Source organism: Erinaceus europaeus, unplaced genomic scaffold (genome assembly GCF_950295315.1).
Source record: "Erinaceus europaeus unplaced genomic scaffold, mEriEur2.1 scaffold_420, whole genome shotgun sequence".
Classification (NCBI taxonomy): Eukaryota; Metazoa; Chordata; class Mammalia; order Eulipotyphla; family Erinaceidae; genus Erinaceus; species Erinaceus europaeus.
Window position 1 is genome coordinate 77,433 of NW_026647629.1, and position 15,372 is coordinate 92,804.

Consider the following 15,372-nt stretch of genomic DNA (forward strand, 5'->3'; position numbering starts at 1 on the left):
TCCTATCCAACAACAATGACATCAATAATAACTACAACAATAAAACAACAAGGGCAACAAAAGGGAATAAATAAATATAAAAAAATTTTTAAAAACATTTTTTTAAAAAAGAATATGTAGAGAATGTAGGTAATTTTTTAAAAAAATATTCCCCTTTATTGCTCTTGTTTTATTGTTGTAGTTATTGTTGCTGTTATCTTTGTTGGATAGGACATAGAGAGAAATGGAGAGAGGAGGGGAAGACAGAGAAGGGGAGAAAAAGATAGACACCTGCAGACCTGCTTCACCGCCTGTGAAGCGACTCCCCTGCAGGTGGGGAGCCAGGGGCTTGAACCAGTATCCTTACGCCAGTCCTTGCGCTTTGCGCCACTTGTGTGTGACCTGCTGCACTTCCGCCCAACTCCCATAATTTTTTTTTTAACTTGAGCAACCTCTTCATTTCTTTTTCACATTTTAATGATATTGACTAGATAAAACTGATAGTATAGGGGGAGATAGAGAGGGAGATAAAGAGGTACCTGCAGTAAAGCTATACCATGTGTGAAGCTTTGTGACCAACCCTTTGCAATGCCCATCTCTTCTAGACACCTACTTTGCTCCTCACCACCCCTTCCCCTGGTCACAGACCCTACTCTGCTCCACAGGGCACAGACACACGCTTTGCAGTATCAGTAGTCACTCCACATGTGAGGGCTGAGCGGACTCTTGGGTTCCCTTGGTCCTTTTCACCAGGAAAGGTCTGGCATTCCGGGGGATCTCAGGTTCAGCATGGATAGCCTACCACACCTCCAACCAGTCAGCCAACCCTTCAGGATTGCTCAGTGCCTCCTCCAAGCCCCTCAAATCCAGCACCTGACAGGGAGGGTGCTATAAGTTGGTACTAGAGGGACCTTCTGAAGCTCTTGAAGTAGAGCGATGATTTTTTTTTTTTTTTTTTTTGGACAGGACAGAGAGAAATTGAGAGAGGAGGGGAAGATAGAGAAAGGGAAATAGACACCTGCAGACCTGTGTCACCACTTGTGAATGATCCACCTGTAGGTGAGGACTGGGGGCCTCAAACTCTGGTTTTTGTCCTTTTTTTTTTAATTGTTGTTGTAGTTATTGTTATTGATGTTATCGTTGGATAGGACAGAGAGAAATGGAGAGAGGAGGGGAAGATAGGGGGAGAGAAAGATAAGACACCTGCAGACCTGCTTCACCACCTATGAAGCGACTCCCCTGCAGCTCGAACCGGGATCCTTAGGCCGGGTCCTTGTACTTCGCGCCACATGCGCTTAACCCACTGCACTACCACCCAACCCCCTAGAGCGATGAAGTTAAGAAATTGGGTGCTGGAGAGCCTAGCCTCTCCTTGGGAGAGGAATGCCTGGAGTCTGTCTACTCTGAAGCCAGATCCCGTCTGCTGGGGGGAGCCCCTAGGAGGGAGACTGGAGCTGGCAAGCGAGGGTGGAATTGGGCAGGTCTTCCTGTTGGGAAGGAGAGCCTACTGGTGGTCTTGAGTCTTATATGACACACCTTTCCAGAGAGGTATGTAGTCCACATCCTGGACCCATGCTTCAATAGGATATGTGGTTTGCACATCCAAGACCTGATGTCCTGTTAGAGTTTTTATGACTTGCACGGCCAACTAAACAGCAGTTAGAGGTTTCTCCTTATGGGAATACCTTCTTCAGTCCTTTTCAAACTTGCACTTGGGATCAAAAGCCTGTTCTACCTCAAATGTCAAATCCCAAGTCTCTCCATTCTAGGTGAGGCAGCATAAGGGCTTTGCATCCTGGTTCATGGTTCATGTCCAGGCTGAGGGTATACCAGTACTCCCCCCACCCCCTGCAAAAGCCCTAGATACATGTGTAACAGTCGGTTTCTGGGTGACAGCTTTTTCCTTACTCAACCAGATAACACCCCAAAATCAGATGGATAATCCAGGTCCCACATTTTCTTTTTAAAAATATTTATTATTGGATAGAGACAGAAATTGAGAGGGGCAGGGGAGATAGAGAGACACCTACAGCCCTGCTTCACCACTCAATGAAGCTTTCTCCCTGAAGGTAGGGACCAGGGGCTTGAACCCGGGTCCTTGAAGGCTGTGATGTGTGTGCTTAACTAGGTGCACCACTGCCTGGTCTGCTCCATAAATGTTTGAAGTATTTTAGTTTCATTATATTGTTTGGTTTTTTTTTCTAATTTTTTTATATTTATTTATTTATTCCCTTTTGTTGCCCTAGTTTTATTGTTGTAGTTATTGTTGTTGTAATTGATATTGTAGTTGTTAGATAGGACAGAGAGAAATGGAGAGAGGAGGGGAAGACAGAGGGGGAAAGATAGACACCTGCAGACCTGCTTCACCGCCTGTGAAGCGACTCCCTTGCAGGTGGGGAGCTGGGGGCTCAAACCGGGATCCTTCCGTTGGTCCTTGTGCTTTGCGCCACCTGCGCTTAACCCACTGTGCTACCACCCAACTCCACATTATATTGTTTTTAACCATATTGGAAGGGATGAAATTTAGAGATGAGAAAATCCTTTTATATTTGATTATATATTTTTAAAAATATTTTTGATAGAGTGAAACTGAGAGGGAAGGAGAAGAGAGATACTTTCAGCACTGCATCAACACTTGAAAAGTTTTCTCACTATGGGTGGTGACCAGGAGCTTGAATCCAGGTCCTTGAGCATTTTGACCTGTTTTCCACCAGATGCATTACAACCTGCCTGTAGTTAACTACATTGTTTATTTTATTTTCTTGTTACCAGAGCACTCTTCAGCTCTTGCTCATGGTGGTGCGGGGGAATTGAACATGGGTCTTTGTGGAGCCTCAAGCATGAGAGTCTCTTTGCATAACCATTATGCTATCCACCCTCCGCCCTAATTACATTGTTTAAAAAGTATTTATTGGACAGAGCCAGAGAGAAACTGAGAAGGGAGACAGACAGACAGACCTGACAAGGCAGCCCCTGCAGGTGGGGAGCCACGGCTGGAACCGGGATCCTGATTCTGGTCCTTGCGATTGGCGCCACGTGCGCTTAACCTGCTGTGTCACCGCCTGACACCTTTTTTTTTTTTTTTTTTTTGAGCACTTTTAAGCTCTGGCTTATGGTGGTGCAGAAGATTGAACCTGGTACTTTGGAACCTCAGGCCCAAGAGCCTCTTCATAATCATTATGCTACCTACCCTTGCCCAATTTACATTTCTTTTTTTTTTTTATTTTAAAAAATAGTAACTTTTTGTTGCCTTTTTATTGTTGTAGTTATTGTTGATGTCATCATTGTTGGATAGGACAGAGAGAAATGGAGAGAAGAGGGGAAAACAGGGGGAGAGAAAGACAGACACCTGCAGAACTGCTTCACCACCTGTGAAGCGACTCCCCTGCAGGTGGGGAGCCGGGGGCTCGAACCAGGATCCTTGCGCTTTGCGCCACATGCGCTTAACCGGCTGCTCTACCTTCCGGCTCCCAAATTGTATTTATTTTTCTTTTATTTTAAATATTTTATTTATTCCCTTTTGTTGCCCTTGTTTCGAACCGGGATCCTTACGCTGGTCCTTGCGCTCCAATTTGTATTTCTTAAAGGACTCTCCATATAGTTTTTTTTTTTGTAACTCTATGCACGGAAACAACAAAAAAAGGTGCGGGGCACGGTGGTGGCACACCTGGGTAAGTGCACGTTACAGTGTGCAAGGACCCAGGTTCAAGCCTGGGGGGAACTTCTCCAGTGGTGAACCAGGGTTGCAGGTGTCTCTCTTCCTATCTCCCCCTTCCCTCTCAGTTTCTCTCTATCCAATAAATAAAGATGAAAAAAAAATTTTAGGAGTATGGATGGACCTGCCATTGCCCATGTCCAGGAAAGAAGCAATTATAGAAGCCAGGCCTCCCACCTTCTGCACCCCATAAAGATCTTTGGTCCATACTCCCAGAGGGATCAAGAAGAGGTAAGCTTCCAATAGAGGGGAGGGGAAACGGAACTCCGGTGGTGGGAACTGTACCCCTCTTAGCCTACAACCTTGTCAATCATTATTAAATCAATCACTAAAATTTAAGATCATTTTTAGGGTGGAGGGTAGATAGCATAACGGTTATGCGGAGAAACTCTCACAGCTGAGGCTCCAAAGTCCCAGGTTCAGTCCCCTGCACCACCATCAACCCGAGCTGAGTAGTGCTCTAGTTTGAAAAAAAAAAAGTTTTTTAATTAAAAAAAAAAGAAAAAAGATGCTGTCCTTTTAATTGGAATTGTGGTCACTCCTTAGCCCCGCCCTCCAGCTGCCTAGGCCCCGCCCACTCCCTCCTGTCAGTTCTTTTCCAGCTGGCCTGGAACGCAGTTGAATGTGATTGACAGTTCGCCCCGCAGTCCCGCCCCCGCCGCCAGCCGGAAGCGGAAGGGGCGCCAGAGCAGCGCCATCTTGCTCCCTCTCGGGCGCACCTCAACGGGGAGCGCGGTGGGGGTGCCGGTCCCCGGTGAGCCCCAGGGAGGCAGGGCGGGCACAGGGGGAGCCCCGGGGCTGGTGGGGCTGCGGGACCGGGGCCTGGGTCGCCTGCGATCGGGACGTCTCGCGGGCGGGCAGCGATGGAGGGATGCTGGGACCGCGTCGTGAGCTCCCTGCCCCCGGGGATGGGGTGGGGGAAGCCACCCGCCTCCCGTGGCCCCGGCTGCAGGGCCCGACCCCGTCCCCAGGCCGCCATTCCGCGGACGTGTTGCCCTCGGTGTCCGCAGCTCCCGGGTAGGCGGTACCGCTGCGTGGGGTTGGGCGCGCAGGCGCACTTGAGTTTCCGGAGGCTGCACGGGGGGGGGGGGGGTGTAAGGGGCGTGGCCTCGTTCTGCCTGCCCGCTGCTCCCTGAGTATACGCAGGCGCAGTGGGGATCGGGGGCGGGGCCAAGGCCTGGTCCTGAGTGTCCACAGCTCAGAGGAGGCCCAGGCTTCAAGGGGCCGAGCACGCATGCGCAGTGGGCCCTCAGCGCCATCTGTGCTACCCATGCCTGGGAGGCTAAGGGGTCACAGTGTGTGTCTTTTTTTTTTTTCCCCCTCCCAGAGCACTGATCAACTCTGGTTGATGGTGGCTTTACAGCTTAATGCTTTTCAGCCACCTGCATGTTATCTGTCAAGCTCAGGCAAAAATTAGTTTAAGTGATGGGCTCCTTGGAATATGCCTAAAATAGACCTGCTCACTTTTTCCCACATGGAGACCCCCCCCCCACACACACACACACACACATCTCATCAGCTCTATTCATACCCTTAGGTTCCTGATGATTCAACAGTTTGTCCTGCTTTATATCTTTTTAAAGATTTTATTATTTTTCCTTTTTTTTTTTGGTCGCCTTTGTTTTTTATCGTTGTGGTTATTATTATTGTTGATGTTGTTGGATAGGACAGAGAGAAATGGAGAGAGGAGGGGAAGACAGAAAGGGGGAGAGAAAGACACCACCAGTGAAGCGACTCCCCTGCAGGTGGGGAGCTGGGGGCTCGAACCCGGGTCTTTACGCCTTGAGTTTTGCGCCACATGCGCTTAACTCGCTGTGCTATATATAACGTGACCCCTCAAGTTGGAGATGCTACCAGGATGCCAAGCTGACTTGTCTGGGCAGACGACCTCACCAATGTGTCCTGTGTCCGTATTAGACATGGGTGTCGGCAGGTGGATCCACACTCCCAGCCTGTCTCTCTCTTTCCCTAGTGGGGCAGGGCTCTGGGGAAGTGGGGCTCCAGGACATATTGGTGAAATCGTCTGTCCACAGAAGTCAGGTTGGCATCATGTAGCACCTGCAACTTGGCGGCTAGAAAGCATCAAAATAAAAAGCAGAACGAATTGTTTAATAGTCAGGAACCCAAAGACAGTGTGAGAAATATAGCCTGGTTGGTTGTAGCCTTTTCATTGATGTCTGTCAATGCAGTCCGACTACAGACCCCTGACTTTTACACGTCTGTGGGACTACAACCTTGCCTTGTTTTTCTTCAAAATTGGTTTAGACTTCCCAGCCCCTTCCACAATCTCCCATTTCCATTATAGCCACACATTGTAAACTCAGACTTCCTGGCCAAAAGCCCCTTCCCCAATCTGTCTTTCTCAATATAGCCACATTGTCCTGGCCAAAATCCCTTTCGTTGCACTTCCTTTCTCACTATAGTCCCTCCTAATAGCCGCCCCATCCCCTTTTTCTGAACGTGGGTAGATTGTGAGCCAATTCCGTCTCGCCAAAGGGGAAGAGGACAGGTTGTTCCCATGTCCAGGATGTATAATAAAGCTCTGAAAATTGCTTTTGGCACACTTGCTGGTTTATACCCTTGCATATTATATATGTAAATCTTTGGTTTGCTCATGACTCATAAGTTCTCAGTCCTTGTTTTAAGTCATAGAAATAGTGTGTTTTGCGCTATTTCCCACAGTAGGAATAGAGCAGATGAACATGGGGGGGGGGGGGTCTTCATGTTGGAAGAAGCTAGGAAGTCTTTTTGGTATATTCCAAGTGACCCATGAATTCAGTAATTTTTTGCTGGAGCTTCATAGTGAACATGGAGATGAACTGAAAATTTTTTCTGGGAAGATGGGGTCAGAGTTGAGACTAGAACTGGAAAGCTGGAATAGGATAGAGAGTAGCTTCCAAACAGGAGGAAAGTATATATATATATAAATACAATTAACTGTTTACCCCATCAACTTGACCCAGGGCTTGTGGGTTTTTTTTTTTCTTTTTGTGCCTCCAGGGTTATTGCTGGGGCTTGGTGCCTGCACTACGAATCCACTGCTCCTGGAGGCTATTTTTCTCCTTTTGTTGATCTTCTTGTCTGTTGTTGTGGTGGTTATTATTATTGTTGTCGTTGGATAGGACAGAGAGAGATGGAGAGAGGAGGGGGAGAGAGAGAGACATAAACACCTGCAGACCTGCTTCACCGCCTGTGAAGCGACTCCCCTGCAGGTGGGGAGCCGGGGGCTTGAACAGGGGTCCCTACGCAAGTCCTTGTCCTTTGTGCCACGTGGGCTTAGCCCACTGCGCTACCGCCCAGCCCCCTAAGGGCTCCTGTTTTATTTATATTTAGCACTGTGTGGACCTCTTGAGTCCCTGTCGGTCTGAGCTCACAGTCCGTGGTCACAGCTGGGAACATTCTAGGCTGCGCTCATTTCGGGACCCGTCTTCCTCAAGTGACAGATGAGGGTGACCCAGCATCCCTTCAGAGAGCAGGGCAGTGCCGACCATTGTTCCACATTGAGGACAAGGTCCTGTAGAGGCCCACAGGAGGATTTATGATGTTGTTCCTGATGGAGATAAGCAGTGATGGTGGAGTAAAGAATCAGTTAGAGGTCTGGGCCCATCATATCTATGTGAGATTCCCAGGATTCCCTGACTCGGGCCCCAGATGATGGAGTGGCCTGGTAGTGACCAAAAGGGACATCGTTATTAACGTGTGCCAGTCTCTTGCCCTTATCCAGCTTTTTTAGTCACATTTAAGACATTTAAATTTTTTAATACATATATTTATTATTATTATTTTTTAATTTTCCCTTTTGTTGCCCTTGTTGTTTTTCTTTTCTTGTTGTTATAGTTACTGTTGTTGTTGATGATGTTGTTAGATAGGACAGAGAGAGAGAAAAAGACAGACACCTGCATACCTGCTTCATTGCCTGTGAAGTGACTCCCCTGCAGGTGGGCAAAGGAGGGGCTGTTGGGGGGAGTACGGCTCAAACCGGGATCCTTATTCTGGTCCTTACTCTTTGTGCCATGTGCGATTAACCCACTGCCCGACTCCCCGTTTAAGACATTTTTTATTTTATTTATTGCCACCAGGGTTAGTGGTAGGGGCTCGTTGCCAGCACTACAAATCCATTCCTTCTCAGCAGCTATTTTTTTTTTCTTTTTTCTTTTTTTTTCCAATTAGGAAAGCACATGGAAAATCTAGCCATTTTTTTTAAAAAATTATTCCCTTTTGTTGCCCTTGTTGTTTTTATTGTTGTAGTTGTTATTAATGTTGTCGTTGTTGGATAGGACAGAGAGAAATGGAGAGAGGAGGGGAAGACAGAGAGGGGGAGAAAAAGATACCTGCAGACCTGCCTCACCGCTTGTGAAACGACTCCCCTGCAGGTGGGGAGCCGGGGGCTCAAACCGGGATCCTTAGGCTGGTCCTTGCGCTTTGCGCCACCTGCGCTTAACTGGCTGCATTACGGCCCAACTCCCTTTTTTTTTTTCTTACCTCTTTTTTTAAAAAAAAAAATCTTTACTCAGAAATTGAGAGGGGGAGGAGGCGAGAGAGAAGGAGAGAGACAGAGAGACAACAACAGTTCTATTTCATTCCAGGCCATGGTGTCCTTTGAAGATGTGGCTGTGATGTTTACCTGGGAGGAGTGGCGGGAGTTGGAGAAGGATCAGAGGAGCCTGTACAGGGATGAGATGCCAGAGTTTGGAGACAGCCTTCTGGCCTCCATGGGTGAGTGAAGCCCCACATTGATCTCCACAGAACATAGGCGATGTTGAATGTAAAATTGAAATCTGCTGAAGTACAAGCTGCCAAGCAGATGAACAAAGGTAACATTTCTTTTTTTTTTTTTAAATATTTATTTATTCCGTTTTGCCTCTCTAGTTTTTTACTGTTGTAGTTATTATTGTTATTGATGTCATTGTTTTTGGACAGGACAGAGAGAAATGGAGAGAGGTGGGGAAGACAGAGAGGGGGAAGGAAAGACAGACACCTGCAGACCTGCTTCACCACCTGTGAAGCGACTCCCCTGCAGCGGGGGAGCCGGGGGCTCGAACCAGGATCCTTACGCCGGTCTTTGTGCTTTTCGCCACCTGCACTTAACCCGCTGTGCTGTCGCCCGACTCCCAAAGGTAACATTTCTTTACCCTGCGTTATGTTAAATCTGAAAGCTATGCTGTTGGTTGTCTTTTTCTTTTTTCTTTCTTTCTTTTTTTTTTTAAACTTTATTTTTATTAGCTAGAGACAGAGAGACATTGAGGGGAAGGGGAGAGAGAGATGGAGAGAGACAGAGAGACACCTGCAGCCCTGCTTCACCACTCGTGAAGCTTTCTCCCCTGCAGGTGGGGACCAGGGGATTGAACCCGGGTCCTGTAGTGTGTGAGCTTAGCCAGGTGCACTACCACTTGGCCCTACTTTTTCATTCTTCTTCTCCTTTTTTTTCTTCTCTTTCTCCTCCTCCTCCTTTTTTTTGTTTTTTAGCCCTGGCCTATGGTGGTGCGGGGGATTGAACCTGGGACTTTAGAGTCTCAGGCATGAGAGTCTCTTTCCATAACCATCATGTTATCTGCCCTCACCCCTGTTGGTTGTTTTTAAAGCTTGTGAAACACAGAGCTACTCAAAAATAGAGAAAATAGTGTCTCGGGGCCTGATGGTGGCAGTCCTGGTTGAGCATCCATGTTACATTGTGTAAGGGACCTGGGTTCCAACCCCCAGTCCCCACCTGCAGGGGGAAAGCTTTGTGAGTGGTGAAATAGGTCTACAGGTCTCTCTCTCTCTCTCTGCCTCTCTATTTCTCCCTTTCCTCTTGATATTTGACTGCCTATCCAAGAAATAAAAATAATACCAAAAAATTTCTTTAATTAAAAAAAAAAAAGTTCCTCATTAAAATAAAAAAAAAAAAGGAGAGAATAATGTCTCTTCAGTCGGGTGCTATTTTACCAAATCAGAGTTGATTATCAATTTGGAGTGTGGAGCAGAGCCATGTAGATAGAGAATATAGCGGGGGGGGGGGGGGGGGGAAGACCTGCAGCCCTTTTTCACTGTTCTTGAAACTTTACTCCCTTCCATAGGTGAGGACACGGGGCTTGAACCCAGATCTATTTCTTGACCCCCAGAGAAACATTTTAAATACTCAATTCTTCTATTTACTTATTTTAAATTTTATCTTTATTTATTTATTGGATAGAGATGGCCAGAAATTGAGAGGGGAAGGGGAGCAGAGAGACACCTGCAATGCTGCTTCACCACTCACAAAGCTTTTCCCCTTTAGGTGGGGACTGGGGGGCTTGAACCTAGGTCCTTGTGTATTGCAATGATTGCTCAACCAAATGTGCCAGTACCCGGCCCCTAATGGCTCAAGTCTTTCACATCTCTTCCTTGCTTAGAAACATCCCTGGACAAAATATCTCAGCAGGATAGCGCACTGTTTTTCAGTGTATAATATGTACTTATGCTGTGAACAATATTATAGCAACTTGGGTGGAGGTGGAGATAAAGCTTTAGTAGTTAAGTAAAATGCTAAGACCTTTAGCTAAGGCTTGGTTCTGGCACTACGAATCCACTGATCCCTACGGTCATTGTTTTTTTTTTTTTTTTAATCTTTTTGATGGGATGGAGAGAAATCGAGAAGGGAGGAGGAGACAGAGAAGGAGAGAGAAAGAGAGACCCCTGCAGACCTGCTTCACCACTCGGGAAGCTTCTCTCCTACAGGTTGGGGAGCAAGGGCTCAAACCCATGTCCTTGCACAAGGTACTGTGTTCACTCGGTGCCCCACACCCGGCTCCAAATACTTAAGTATTTTGTACACCAGCAAAGTCTTCCAAAGGACCCTAATGGCATATACAACGCACTTTCTTTCTTTCTTTCTTTTTTTATTTTTATTTATTTATTTGTTTTCCCCCTTTTTTGTTGCCCTTGTTTTTTTATTGTTGTTGTTGTTATTGATGTCGTTGTTGTTTTGGATAGGACTGAGAGAAATGGAGAGAGAGAGAGGAGGGGAAGACAGAGAGGGGGAGAGAAAGACAGACACCTGCAGACCTGCTTCATTGCCTGTGAAGCGACTCCCCTGCAGGTGGGGAGCCGGGGGCTCAAACTGGGATCCTTATACTGGTCCTTGCGCTTTGCGCCACGTGCGCTTAGCCCCCTGTGCCACCGCCCAACTCCCTCTTTCTTTCTTTCTCTCTTTCTTTCTTTCTTTCTTTCTTCCTTTCTTTTTTTCTTTCTCTCTTTCTTTCTTCTTTTTTTTACCACACTGCTCAGCTCTGGCTTACAGTGGTGCAGAGGATTGAATTTGGGATTTTTGGAACCTCAGGTATAAGAGTATGTTTGCATAACCGTTATGCTACCTATCCCCACCCTACAGTGCATATTCTTTGCCTCCAACTAATGCTGGTGCTAGGGAATATATCTCTGGACTAAGAGTCCCAAGAAGGCTTGTTTGACATACAATAAAGAAATGAAGGGGGTCCAGGGGTAGATGGCATAATGGTTATACAAAGACACTCTCATGCCTGAGTCTCCAAAGTCTCAGGTTCAATCCCCCAGACCAACATAAGCCAGAGCTGAGCAGAGAGGGTGAGAGAGAAAGACACCTGAAGACCTACTTCACCACTTGTGAAGCGACCCCCCTGCGGGTGGGGAGCCAGGGCCTCAAACCGGGATCCTTGCACTTTGTCCTGTGTGCTCTTAACCCGGTGCATTCATTTAATACTTTTAGATGACTTAATTTAGAATGACTAGATAATTAGCAATGTTGAGCATTTCCACTTTGAACGAAAAAGCTGTTGAACTACTATTAGGAGCTAAAAAGAGAAAGAACCAGACATCACTCTGGCACATGCTGCCAGCATTTGAACTCAGGACCTCATCCACTGTACCACCTCCCAGACCACCTCATTCTCTTATTTATTTGTTCATTTTCCTCCAGGGTTATCACTGGGGCGTGGTGCATTACAAAACCACTACTCCTGGTGGCCATTATTTCTTTTTTCTTTTTCCTTCTATTTTATTTCATAAGATAGAGAAATTGAGAGGGGGAGGAAAAGACAGGGAGAGACTGAGGGCTCTCGGCAGTAGCACACTGGGTTAAGTGCACATAGTACGAAGTGAGAAGACCCACACAAGGATCCTGGTTCTAGCTGCCAGCTCACTACCTATAGGGAGGTCACTTCACAAGCAGTGAAGCAGGTCTTTCTCTCCCCCCTCTCTACCTTCCCCTCCCATCTCAATTTCTCTCTGTCCTATAAAAATAAAAAAGGAAAGTTGGGGGGTAGCACAGCGGGTTAAGCTCAGGTGGCAGGAAGCGCAAGGGTCTGCGTAGGGATCCCGGTTCAAGCCCACGGCTGCAGAGGGGGTGGCTTCACAAGCAGTGTGAAGCAGGTCTGCAGGTGTCTTATCTTTCTCTCTCCCTCTGTCTTCCCCTCCTTTCTCCATTTCTCTCTGTCCTAACAACCACAACAACAATTATAACAACAATAAAAAAGGGCAACAAAAGGGAAAATAAATAAATATAAAAATAAATTTTAAAAAGTGGAAAAATGGCCTTCCGGAGCAGTGGATTCATAGTGTAGGCACAGAACCCAATCGATAAACCTGGAGGCACAAAGAGAGGAGAGATACCTGCAGACCTGCTTCACTACTCCTGAAGTATCTCCCATAGCAAGTGGAGAGTGGGGGGGCTTGAAACCTGGTCCTTCTGCAGGTCCTTGTACTTAGTACTATGTGCACTTAACTGGGTGTACCACTGCCCGACCATAAGGTATCAAACTATGCCTTGGGCATCATGGCATAGAGCTGTGACATCATAGATGCCTTTTTTTTTTTTTTTTTTTTTTAGAGCAGAGCAGAGCAGAGCACTTCCAAGCTCTGGCTTCTGGTGGTTCAGAGAATTTATCTGGGCCTTTGGAACCTCAGGCATATGAGTCAGTTTGCATAACTATTATACTGCCTCCCCTGCTCTTAAGTGTCTCTTATGATCCGTAGACACCAATTAATGTTTGAGAAGTCAAAAATGTTAACAGTTAATTGCAGGGTAATTAGGTCATGTGTTGTGCAAACATAAAGCAGAGGAAATGAGGACATGCTAAGATACATAGTTCTTATTTATTTATTTATTTATTTATTTATTTTGACTGTTGTGGTTATTATTGTCGTTGTTGTTGGATAGGACAGAGGAATAGGGAGAGGAGGGGAAGACAGAGGGGGAGAGAAAGACAGACACCTGCAGACCTGCTTCACCGCCTGGGAAGCGACTCCCCTGCAGGTGGGGAGCCAGGGGGCTCGAACCGGGATCCTTGCGCCGGTCCTTGCGCTTTGCGCCACATGCGCTTAGCCCGCTGCGCTACCGCCCGACTCCCTTAACATTTATTTATTTATTTACCTTTATAAAAATTTCCTCTCCCTTTATTATGAGCCATAGATATATACTTTTTTGTTGTTGACTGGACTCATTTTCTTTTTCCCCCCTTTTTTTATGCCCTTGTTGTTTTAATATTTATTTTTATAGTTAATTTGTAGTGACTTACAAAATTTTAAGATAATAGGGGTGTAACTCCATACCACTCCTGACCACCACTAATGTCTGTCTCTTGCAACACACACACACATCAGGAAAGAGAATAGGCACTGGTTCACTTAATGATGGCCACTTTGTCCAATTTTAGAAAAGCTCATCATCTGGGGCCCTAGTCAGGGAATCTTGTATTCATTTGCCCATAGATGCTATGGTCCTAGCCCTCTAAGGGATCTCTCTGTTATCACCATGGTGATAACATTTGGAGAGATTTTCATTTGGAGGGTCCTAAGAAACACTGTCTGGATGGTCTCTCACAGAGAGACACCCGCAGCACTGATTCACCAGTTGTGGAACCTCATAAGGGCAATCTCTCCTTACAGGACATGGTGTCCTTTGAAGACGTAGCTGTTATGTTTACCTGGGAGGAGTGGCAGGAGCTGGAGGAGGATCAGAGGAGCCTGTACAGAGATGTGATGCTGGAGACATACAGTATCCTGGCCTCCGTGGGTGAGTAAAACTGTACAGTCATTTCCAGCTGGAGACAGTGTTTTCATGATACATACAGAGATATGTGTGAAATTATAGCCTACTGAGGCATAAGCCCCTAAGCAAAAGTCAAAAGTGGGTATTTAGCTCTCATATATAAAAGGCTAATGTTTCCTCTTTATTGCACAAGTCTTAGAATTATGCTGTTACTTGTTTTTAAAGTTATGAAACAACAGAGATGTTCAGAATGAAATGATTCATTTTCAATAGGGCTTTGCATTACCAAACCAGAGGTAATCATCAGTTTGGAGTGTGGAGCAGAGCCATGGAGTATAAGAAAACCTCTCATTCACAGCCTGTCAGGTTAGTAACACTGAGGGCAGGGAAGACAGGAAAATCAAAAGGACCATGTTTTTGGTTGTTTTGGACAACAAACCACAAAATCCCCTACTATGCAGATACCTGAAATGTTAAACCCTGTGTATTCCACATGTGCATTGTTTTGTCCACACAGGTGAAAAACTTTTCGAATTTAAAGAATATAGGAGGACCAACATCTCCCAGAAGGGCCATCGTAAAGTCCATGAAAGAAGTCACACAGGAGAGAAGCCCTACGAATGTCATGAATGCAGGAAAACTTTTTCTTTCAAAAGTTACCTCATCAGACACCAGAGAACCCACACAGGAGAGAAACCCTATGAATGCAGTGAATGCAGAAAAACTTTCTCATGGCATGGAAGTCTGATATGGCATCAGAGAACCCACACAGGAGAGAAATCTTATGAATGTAAGGAATGTAGGAAAACTTTCTCCCACCATGGAAATCTGAAACGACACCAGAGTATCCACACAGGAGAGAAACCCTATGAGTGTAAAGAATGTTGGAAAACTTTTTCCCGTCAGGGCTATCTGAGAGAGCATCTGAGAACTCATACAGGAGAGAAACCCTACGAATGTAGAGAATGCAGGAAAACTTTCTCATGGCTTGGAGGTCTGAAAGTGCATCAGAGAACCCATACAGGAATGCTCCCCTATGAGTGTAAAGAAAGTAAGAAAACTACTGGGCATGGAAGTCTGAGATGGCATCAGAAAATCCACATGGGAGAGAATCCTTGTGAATGTTAAAAATGCAGAAAAGTTGTATTTATTTATTTATTTTTTTAATTTTACAATCAGAACATCATCGGACACCATGGAATGCACACAGGAGAAAAACACTGTGAATGGAAAGAATGTAGGAAAACCTGGCAGGCTCATCTCAAGGAGCATCAGAAAACTCACAATAGGGCTAAGGATACAGCATGATGTTATGCAAAAGACTCTCATGCCTAAAGCTCTGAGGATCTGGTTAAATTTCCAACACCACCATAGTCAGAGCTGAGCAGGGCTCTGGTCTTTCCCTGTGTGTATTTCTCTCACTCATTAAATAAAAGATTTTAAAAAGATTAGTGTTTACAGTGAAACATCCCTGTGTATGTATAGAATGCAGGAAGAGTGGCTCGAAAGATGGTGCTGGATAAAGCTGAACCTCCTGATTTCAGTCCTCAGTAGCATGTGTGCCAGAGTGATACCTGGTTCTTTCTTTCCTATATTTCTTATTTATAAATAAAATCTTTTTTTTGATATTTTCTTATTTATTCCCTTTTGTTGTCCTTGTTGTTTTTATTGTTGTAGTTATTATTGCTGTTGTTAT

At 45.8% G+C, this 15,372-nt stretch overlaps 1 protein-coding gene across 1 annotated transcript; it reads left to right on the forward strand.

Moving 5' to 3' along the window:
• The first annotated feature begins 3,422 nt into the window (after nt 1–3,422).
• Nucleotides 3,423–15,124, forward strand: LOC103116111 (zinc finger protein 3-like). The gene is given in 6 exon segments (XM_060184188.1): nt 3,423–3,925; nt 8,281–8,403; nt 8,405–8,410; nt 13,574–13,700; nt 13,950–14,042; nt 14,194–15,124. Coding segments are annotated over 6 exon segments (1,077 nt in total). The 5' UTR covers nt 3,423–3,808; the 3' UTR covers nt 14,805–15,124.
• The last annotated feature ends 248 nt before the right edge of the window (nt 15,125–15,372 follow it).